Genomic DNA, 10,232 nt, shown 5'->3' on the forward strand with positions numbered 1-10,232 from the left:
CACTGAAAACACATTCTGAACTTCCTTCAGCAGCAGCTTCAATGGCCGAATCGTCAACGCGATTAACTCTATCACCATAGCTCACGTTCGCAATTACTCATATCTCCATGGCTCGTTTGCTCTCCATCTTCATATTATTATTACTCTTCCTACTCCTCGTATCATCTGAATCCACCGCAGAACAACAGCTCGAAGAAGAAGAGTTCACGGAGGAGTTGTTGTTCCGGCCACTTCCCGATCGGAAACTGCTAACTCACTTTCACTTCCAGAGTACAGTCCCGCCGACGAGCTCTTATGGCCGTCACCACCGGCTGTTTCCGAAAGCTATATATCAGCTGGTATAGTTACACTAGTATGATAATAAATTAATAAACACTTGTTTATTAGCGTTTTATTGAATATATGAATCAGTAGGTGAATTAGTAACATATGCTGTTTAATTGTTGTAGTTGAGTTAGGGTTTTAACTCCGGTCTAACTTAGGGTTATGAAATTAGAACGTAATTAGGTTAAGGGATTATGGTTGCACAGATGCTTTATAAGGACTTACTCTGCAGTTATTTAGAGTTATGCTTGCTTTATTTTCTCAGAAATGAAGTATTAGATGGATGCTGATGTGATTAATTTAAATTGCATTGATATGCATTTGCTTCATATTAGTTGTTGCTTTATTTACATAGAATTAGATTTCAGTTCCAATGCTTATGTGGTTTAGTTAATTTTTAATCCATAGTCACCATAATGGTGAATCATGAATGTGTTTTTATACATCAGTTGATTTACTGAAGTTGTATGCCAGAGCAAAGGATTGTTCCTTTTCTGTGATGTTGATCATGAAGATTGTAGCATTCTAGATATAAAAATTCTGTAATTTGGATGAGGTTAGATATGTTCATTTAGGGATGAACAAATTAGGCAGGATTTGCTTGAGTTGCACCTCTCTGAGGACATGATCCAGGATTGGGGTTTGTGGAGGTGTGTGGTCTATTCAAAATATTTCTTTTATGATGTTATGCTACTCCCCCACCACGACTTTTGTTATGTGTTTTGGTAGCTCTTTATCGCTATATATTTTTTATGGCCGATGGCTTGTAAACTCTTTGTTGCTGGTGCCGGGGGTCTCTCTAAAAGTAGCCTCTCTATCCCTAGGGATAGAGGTAAGGTTTTCCTACATCCTACTCTCCCCAAACTCTATAGATAGCTATTGCTATGCACGGATTTACTGGATATGGTTGTTATTGTATGTACATTGTTTGTATCTGTTTAATAGCGATCTTGGAGTTTTGTTTTGATATATATCGATTATAGAATAACATTGTATAATGCTGCCTACTCAGGTTCACAAATATAGAATTAAAGAAATGGAATTGTCTTTCACTCAAGGTCGTTGGAACTATGACAGTTGGGGTGGGTTTGACCCTATTGCAACCAGCAATGCCAAACCTCCTGGAGTTGAACTATGGGCTGTTTTTGATGTACCTCCAGATCAAGTTGATGCTTCTTGGAAAAATCTAACACACACACTTTCAGGCCTCTTTTGCGCTTCAATCAACTTTCTTGAATCTTCTACCACCTATACTGCTCCTGATTGGAGTTTCCGGTCAATTTCAGGCAATTTAAGATACGGTTTATTACCTCGAGAGGCTGTTTGTACTGAGAATCTGACTCCGTGGTTGAAGTTACTTCCATGTCGAGACAAATCCGGGCTTTCTTCATTAATGAACAGACCATCAATTTACAGTGGTTTTTATCATTCTCAACGGTTGCATTTAACTTCAGATGAGTTTGATCCAGTGCCTTTACACGGAATTGTGCTTGAACAAACACTTACAGTTGTTGTTCAACCAGATTCTTTGGAAACACACGCTTCATTCTCTAGTAGCAGAAAGTTACAACCGAGCTGGAGTATGAGTTCATTATTTGGAAAAACGGTTGATGGGAAATGTGCTGTTTCTAAGACTAGTAATGTTTATGTTCAACTTGAAGGGAACTTAGTTTATAACATGAAAGATACATGGAACAATATTGAAGATTTTGGAAGTAATTCAATCTTTGGATTTTCAGTTCCGCCTGACCGAATAATGAAAGAAATCAACAGTATACATAAAGAAGGCTACTCTATCTTATATGGTTTCTCAATTAATAACTATCGTAGTTCTAAACCATTTGATTTGGGATTCTGGTGGAAGCTTCCGGTAAGTTGGTCATGTGTGAAAGCACCGTTACGTGTAAGTCGGCTCTTAATGGGTAGTGGGAACGAGACGGGTGCTATTGCTCTTTCTTTGCAGTCAACAGAATGGAGTCAAAGTCTCTTAAAAGGCAACAATAATGAAGAAAAGTGCTATTTGCGTGTAGATGTTTTTCAACTTGTGCCTTGGTATATAAAAGTGTATTATCATACAACAAAGATATATGTGGATGGAATATCACAATCTCTTGAAGATATTATTGAAAAGATGAGTGTCTCGCCCTCTGAAGATAAGGTGTCCCCTGGAGTAATGGAAATGATCTTAAGATTACCTTGTGACATGAATTCAGCTTCATTAACTTTAGAATTTGATAAGGTACACATCTTTCATCTTATAAGATAAATACATATTTGACTACTTACTGTACTGATGCATTATTGCTGTTGCAGGGTTTCTTGCACATAGATGAATATCCTCCAGATGCTAACCAAGGGTTTGACATCCCGTCTGCCATAATCAGCTACCCGGATTTTCAAACACGGTTACAGTATAAACTGGATGATACTTCGATCAAGTCACCTATGGTGTCAAAGATGCAGGTATTTGAGACTTGCACTTAGAAATTATTGAACGTGAAGACATATTATGAACGACCTGCATTTTGTACTTCCAGCCTTGAGCAGCTAAGGCTTGACTAGCTATTTCTAGACTTGTAGTGGTGGCAAGATGGGCAGTTTGGGTGGGTGGGGTAACAGGACAAATGGGTTTTGGTCTCTTTAGTACTGGTTGAAACCAGGCCGGGTTAGAATGGCCCATAACACCTTTTGTGGATTTTTTATTTTTTCTATAAATAGCTAGGCGTTTTTGTGTTTGCTCGTTTAATTTTTAACTGAACAAACAATCAAACACATATGTTTAAACAAACAGGGTTTTCTTGTTCGTCTCCGTTTGCAAAAAAAAAATACAAGCATGTTCATGTTTGTTTATGTTCGTTCGTTAATAGTATAAATGACCGGTTGACGAACGTGAACGAACAAACATAACTGAGCATGGATGAACTAACATAATCGGTGATACTTTAATACTAAACATAAACATTATTTTGTTGTGTCCAATTTTTTTTATAAAAGTAGACTACATGCGAATGGGTGATATTTTAATTTCATAAGATTATACTAAATTGTAATGGGCCTCAAAAAATTAAATGATTTATAAAGGAATGAACTTAAAAAAAACTTAAACTAACAAACGTAATACTAAACGTATTTTCGTTCCTTTATGAATCTTTTAATTGGCCCATTACAATTTAGTCTAATCTTAGAAAATTAAAATATCACCCATTAGCATGTAGTTTACTTTTATTAAAAAAAACTTGGACCCAACAAAATGATGCTTACGTTTACTATTTAAGTTTCATCTATTACGCTTGTTCGTCTATGCCCGGTTATGTTTGTTCGTTCACGTTCGTCAACCGGTCGTTTATACTTTAACAATTGCAACTAAATGAAACTCTAGGGACGGAAAAAGTAAATTTTAAACTTTTGGACTTAAATAGCAAATTTGAACAAACCACAGGGCGCAAACCACAATTCTCTCTAAATGTAACCGAACGTAAACGAACTTAAATGAACGAGTGTTCACGAATATATGAGACGTGTGTCAAATCTGTTCATTTAACTAAATGAACAAAAAGTTTTTTTCATGTTCGTTCATTTAATAAATAAACGAACCTCCTGCCGAATGGTTTGCTGAACATTAAGTGCATTTCCAGGCCTATAAAGTATAAATGCTACTATGTTATTACAATAATGTAAATCTTTGAATAAAACAATTTTAGGAGGTTAAATTCATTAAAAGTAGACATTGTACGATATCAAACTGTTTAATCCATTTAATCTGTTCCCCTTTAGCTATGTTTTTTGTTTAACTCATCTGAGATAAAATACAACCCAAATCGACTAACATTTTGCTACATTTTTCTTGTGTTATTTGTCGCAGGAAAGGAGAACAATATTATCTTACACAGAAGTGCTTCTTGTTCCTTTGACAACCCCTGATTTTAGCATGCCTTACAATGTCATCACAATCACATGCACTGTCTTTGCGTTATATTTTGGGTCATTGCTAAATGCACTGATAAAGCGTGTTAACGAAGAAGAAAGACTTTTGAAGAGCAAAGGTAGCACAGTTCTTGTTAGTGATATTTTTCTATAAAATCTAAAATGCAAACTTGCTTTTAAAATTATAAGACATGACTCTTAATACTGTAACCAGATTGTTTCTGTAATCATAATTAGCATATTAAAGCTTTTTTTACTTTACTGTATTTATACATTTATCTTAAACTTGCAGATAAGAGGGCTGGTAAGCTCCAATTGTTTTTATCCAAGTTGTTAGCTAAGTTGAGAGGGAAAACTTGGGAACCACCATCATCAACGCCGCCTGCTTCTTCATCCTCAAAAGTTATAAGCTTAAAGGTAATTATAAAAATCTTATTAGTAGCCGCCATTGCTGTTGGGTGGCAATATTATGATGGATGACCTTTATGTATGTTGTTACGTTGAACAAAAGCTGAGGCTTTGTTTCATTTGATCTTATAGAAATTAGGAACGTTAGAGCCATATTGTTTTCTCGTGTATCCAGATTTTGTATTATTAATTTACTTCACAGTTCACTCCCGGTCAATTTATCACCATTTAGAAGACCTTCTGATATTCTTTCTTGTAAGCCCAGATTCATTGTATAGCCAATTTGGTTCCGGAGCAGGGACGGGTTTGGACATGTATTGGTAATCCCAGTCTCATACCCGATTGTAAAACTGTGTCCCATTATGTCTTAAAATTATCGTGCATACCCTTTAGTTTGTTAAAAATTACCTCTTAGATGATAAACATTTCTTAAAATTTTAACTTTGATATAATTTTATAATTCAAGAAAGTTTAAATTATAAATACTATTAAGTTAGAGAATTAGCATATTATTCTATTACCCAAGGACAGAGAATATAAAAGGAAAAGAAATTGTTAGCGGGCATGATTTGGGCAAACGGGTATGTATCTTTCGGGTAACTGGGCCGATATCACCTAATACCATGCATTCAAAACTTTTAAAACTAACATCATATCCGGTCTCATACCCGAATGCCTTTCCTGTTACCCATCCTGAATGTTTCAGGTTTGGCCCTAAGCCCTAAGGGCTGGTGGGTTCATTATTCATTCCTATTCTGGAGATGGGAATTTGAGAAGTACGAAGTATCCTGGGTTCTATCTCCAACACTGTCAAGTGCCAAGGAGAAACTAATTTTCACCGTGCACTACTGAGTCTGGTTGGAAGGCTTGGTTTTACTTCTCACTCTTGCGGTGTGGGGCTTGAGGCGGGTTGGGGTTTGTTTGACAGGATTCAACCTTAGAAGCCAAACTGCCAAAGCTTTTTAATGCTGGAGTGTAGTAAATTAAGGAAAATGATTTGTCAGTTGTCACTAAAGTTGATTTTGTACGCATCTAAAGTTTTATATTGTATATTGATGAGTACACTGTACACACTATATTAGTGATAGTAAAACTCACCGTTACTCCATCTCATAGTCGTGGTCATCATGAATCATATTCAATTTGTAGGTATTCATATAATTGCGTTGTATAAATTTAACATGGCTTACATTAAAAAAATAGTGACCAACTGTTTACAAGGGAATTCGTTGAGTTTTGAAAGAACTTATTTCTGTAAAAGGCTAATTTCTGTTTTTTAGGATGAAACGTGAAATGCTGAATTCTTTCATAATGTTGCGAGCTTAAAAAAAAGTAGTTAGGAGGAATGTGTATTTTCTGTTTTTTTCTCTTATTGTAGTTTCTGGGGTGCTAATCTCATATTCAAAACAAACTAAATCCGATTTTTCTAACGCATAATTGGTGTATTAAACCCTGGCTTAACTAGTTTGTGTGTGTATTTAAATTGTAAATATGGTTATGATTATAATACTCGAAAAATGAAAAAATAATATATGCATAATATTAAAAGGCTAGTTCAGTTTACATGATTGATTTGAAGTTACAAACTGGAACTGTTAAAACTGAACCATAAACTAAGCCGTCTGGAATCTGGATCTCGAATTCACTTCATATTAGATGGTACAATTGGTTTCAACGGTAAACCCCCCAATCATCAAGAATATCCAAAAGAAAGAGGCTGTTATTCTGGTTCACGTTTATGCATTTCGTAAGAAATCTAATGTGACACGCTGAATGTGCATTTTTTTTTATCTAGGGTTCAAGAAAGAATGTCATACTGGAATTGGAATCCAAACCGTTAGACAGGGAAAATGATGTAAATTTTATAGGCGTTGAAGTGTCAATCGTTTGAATGAAAACCGGTCAACTGGGATTGTGTATTTGTATGTCACATGTCAAACAAGAATGATACAAAAATATTACAAAAATGAAACTGGTCTTTTTATAGGTTTTAAGCAGATAAATAATCTCTAACGTGTATACTGATTATATCTTACAAGTTAATTATTTACAATGTTTTATATGGAAAAAATCATTATAAGCCAGATGAATATCTAAGCCAATGTTATCATGTTAGTCAGCCCGTTTTGTCACATCTAAGAGTTCAAGTTATGAAATCAAAACCTTTCTTTACCGATAACTCGATCTAAAAACAATGCTAGACTCTCTGAGGCATTTATGCCCCTAAAGCCAAGGGACGAGACACAAGGCGAGAGCTTCATATGATCAGACATTATGAGCTTTGACATGAGGGAGCGCGTTTTGTGTGTTTCTTTTCTAGTTGCAGACTATTTAAAACAATGCCCAAAAAAAAAAAACACGAAAGAAAGAAACTCAAATTTAAACAATACAAATTGACTCAATTGCGTCTGTATACAAGATCATAATTTCCAAAAACCAACACGAAAATTGGAACCCGAGTATCACAATAAGGTACATGAGATCATATCTAAAGTCAAAAACAAATCTTGTAATCCCACTGCTTAAAACCCCATGTAGGAACCGAATTCTAGGAAAATAAGGTTAAAATAGCATCATAACAATCTAACCTCAAAAATGTCGGGTTTTTGTTTGAGCTTGAAGATTTTGATTGTCTTCAAGAAGACGATCATATTCAAGAAGCAAGTCCGCAGACTGTTTCTGTAATGAGGTAACGTGAACTTCTGCAGTTTCAATCTTTTTATCCTTTTCTTGGGACTCGAGTTTTAACTTATTTATGGTTTCTGTTAAACCGGATATCTCTTTCTGCAGTTTCCTGATTTCTTCTTTTGATTTATCTTCATTTTCTTTTAACTGCAGCTTCTCTGCCTCCAGCTTTTCAACTTCTTTTTTAGATGAACCGCCATTTTTTCTCAAATTAATTAGCTTTTGAAGATGATGGTGCATTCGATCGATTAAGAAGCCAAGATACAGTGAAAACCCTGCATAAGTCAAGGCATACTAGTTTGACTATGACAATAATTAACGTGTAACATATTACAATAATTCACAAGTAACATATTACACAGAGTCAAGAACATATAAAACCAATGAGGTTAACGCTTTATTCGCATATATCATATTCCTCAACTGTTAGTATTATGTGGGTCTGTCTACCTATATCACTTTAACAAGCTACTCACGAAAAATACACCCCTAATTAGGGTAGAGCATGGGTTCAGGGTTGGATCAGTTCAGTAATGAGCCAGGTCAACCGATATAACTAATGTTTTGGTTTTTAAATTTTCACAACCAATTGGTCTCGGTTACAAACGGTTCAGTTTTTTCAGTTTTACATTATAGGGGAAGGCAGTTCGGTTAAATCAGCATTCAGTTAACCTTCGGTTCTAGAAAAGCAACAAGTTTGTTAAGTTATAAAGGAGGAGACGTGTCATATATTATTTACAAAAAGGCGTAATGAAACTTTTTTTTGGCTATAATATACTATTTATAAAAAAAACATAAAAGCTGATTTTACGACGATTCAGTTTAGTTATTCTATTTATTTAAACACATGTAATCATAGCAGAAAGCCAGAACACAAAAGTTATCAATAAAAAACACCATTTTCTCAATGGGTTCGGTTATTTCAGTTTTATTATCCCAGTTTAATGGTAATGGCATGGTAATTTGTTTTTTCTAATCACCCATTCCCCTAATTAATAACAATAACTTGACCAACCATAAGAATGTAACAACTACAACAAACAAACAAACAAGCACTTGGATATAATTGTTTCTAATAAGCAACACAATTAACTTAGGGGGTATTTGGATGCTAGTCTATCATAGTAACTACAAATACCAGGATTAAATAACTAGATAACCAATTGACTTAAATCAAAAAACAATTTATCATGCACTAAAAACTCATTTCCCTTAATAACATCATTACCATATCTTATATCCAAACTTAGGCTATGTGTAGTGGAGGAGCTACAAAATGAGGCGTTTTGTGTCATGTGGCGTCTAGTCAGCAAAGGGTGTTTTTTTTTGTTTTAGGGATGTAGTGGCGTTGTAACCCAATATATATAAATATATATATATATATATATACACACAACACAATATAATAATAATCATAAAATTCTTCAAAAGATCCGGCGACAACCCCCCCCCCCCTCTTATCGCCCCATTTCTTGCCCGGGGGCGGTGTTCAAACACAAAATCTCTCAATTTGTGGGCATTTGTTGCCCCACTACGGATACCCTTAAAATCATTAACAAAAACATAAAGAAAAAGCAAAATGTACCCATGAGAGAAGCCTCAAGCAAATGAGTTCTCCAAAGAACTTGATCCATGGGAGTCATGGTACCAATCTTAGCACCCTTGTTCTGAATCTTGACAATACTAACCCAATTCGAAAACAAGATGACAGACATTGTCCCAGCAATTGTCAAAACAGTGCCTTTTCTCATCTTCACTTGATCCAACCCGTTCATCACCAGCTCTCTTAGTGGCCCAATTTTCACCATTAACAGAAACGCAACAAAGGCCTCAGCAAATACAAGAAAGAACAGTAACTGGATCATTTTTTAATAAAGTTTGAATCTTTTTGAATTTAACTCAATTGGGTCTTCGATTTCATGTAAAATATTGAATACCCAGTTCTAGGGTTTCGGTTTTGAATGCCCAGATCTGATGGAAGTTGAAGTTGAAGTTGTGTTGTGTTGTACTGAGCGTATGAAAATGGGTTGAAAAGGGGGTTAACGAATGAGAGTGAAGCGTGAATAAAGGGTATGTATGTATGTATGGGTTTGATGATCTATATAGGGAAGTGTATCAGGAGTTTGGTTTGTGGGTCACATGAAACTGGTTCTGGTTTTGGACTTGTGTCGACAAGATCTATGTTCTTTGGGTCTTTTTTTACTTCTAAAATTTTATTCTTAAATTCGTTTTTAGAACTTTGAAGTTTGAAACTAAGTTGCTTACTTGCTAGTTGTTACAAGGATTTTTTTAGTGAAACACATGTTAGAAGTGATACACATGACGATCAAGTTAGGGTGACGTGTATATAAACAGATAAACAAACGTATCTAGTAAAATCTTACTAAAAGTAAAAGTTATTGGTCAAATTTAGAAAGAGTGAAATGGGACAAACTTTATCTATATTTCAGGTGAGAAGGAGATTGCTTCCACTAGACTTAAAATATTTTTTGGTGTGTGTAACATATGTACACAAGTTAATAAAACATATAAAGTGGCTAATGGAATCAAGGCAACAATCACACAAAAGGGACTAATAACAAATTGTATGTGTAGTCCCACTTAGAGCTCCTAATTAGATCGGAATCGATAAGCACAATACTTAATCTCACTCTTGAATGAAATCGATGGAAAGTGTTTTGTAATCAATAATCAAACGAACAATAAGAATAAAAGATGGATGTATGCATGGTATCATTGTATGATTTTAATAACCGAATGATTACAAATGATAAAACTCCACACACACATACACATAGTTAAGTACCTATCCAACCTTAGAAGAGCTCATATCGGGATAGACGACTACAAAATCACACACAATAAATCTCTAGTCCCCTTGATATATGCAG

The 10,232-nt window shown here is 35.0% G+C and overlaps 2 protein-coding genes across 2 annotated transcripts; one reads left to right on the plus strand and one right to left on the minus strand.

Annotated features, from left to right (window-relative positions):
• On the plus strand, positions 1-4,900 carry LOC143634447 (uncharacterized). The gene is made up of 5 exons (XM_077102532.1): positions 1-338; positions 1,337-2,563; positions 2,638-2,787; positions 4,187-4,367; positions 4,541-4,900. Exons 1-5 carry the CDS (start codon positions 108-110, stop codon positions 4,726-4,728), a joined length of 1,977 nt encoding a protein of 658 aa, XP_076958647.1. The 5' UTR covers positions 1-107; the 3' UTR covers positions 4,729-4,900.
• Positions 4,901-7,034: 2,134 nt separating this feature from the next.
• Positions 7,035-9,349, minus strand: LOC143634430 (uncharacterized). Its single transcript, XM_077102517.1, has 2 exons — positions 8,927-9,349; positions 7,035-7,616 (listed from the first exon to the last, which is right to left on the minus strand). The coding sequence occupies exons 1-2, from the start codon at positions 9,204-9,206 to the stop codon at positions 7,246-7,248; spliced, it is 651 nt and encodes a 216-aa protein (XP_076958632.1). The 5' UTR covers positions 9,207-9,349; the 3' UTR covers positions 7,035-7,245.
• Positions 9,350-10,232: the final 883 nt, after the last annotated feature.

This window comes from Bidens hawaiensis, unplaced genomic scaffold, assembly GCF_021521415.1.
Source record: "Bidens hawaiensis isolate Kalapana, Puna unplaced genomic scaffold, B.hawaiensis_p1.1 tig00007049_1, whole genome shotgun sequence".
NCBI classification, from domain to species: domain Eukaryota; kingdom Viridiplantae; phylum Streptophyta; class Magnoliopsida; order Asterales; family Asteraceae; genus Bidens; species Bidens hawaiensis.

Bases quoted from the DNA above. Each gene is read 5' to 3' on its own strand.
- LOC143634447 (XM_077102532.1), top strand. From the start codon at position 108: ATGGCTCGTTTGCTCTCCATCTTCATATTATTATTACTCTTCCTACTC. The intron at 339-1,336 runs GTATAGTTACAC...CTGCCTACTCAG, and splicing joins CGAAAGCTATATATCAGCTG to GTTCACAAATATAGAATTAA. The intron at 2,788-4,186 runs GTATTTGAGACT...TATTTGTCGCAG, and splicing joins CTATGGTGTCAAAGATGCAG to GAAAGGAGAACAATATTATC.
- LOC143634430 (XM_077102517.1), bottom strand. From the start codon at position 9,206: ATGATCCAGTTACTGTTCTTTCTTGTATTTGCTGAGGCCTTTGTTGCG. The intron at 7,617-8,926 runs GTACATTTTGCT...TGACTTATGCAG, and splicing joins GCTTGAGGCTTCTCTCATGG to GGTTTTCACTGTATCTTGGC.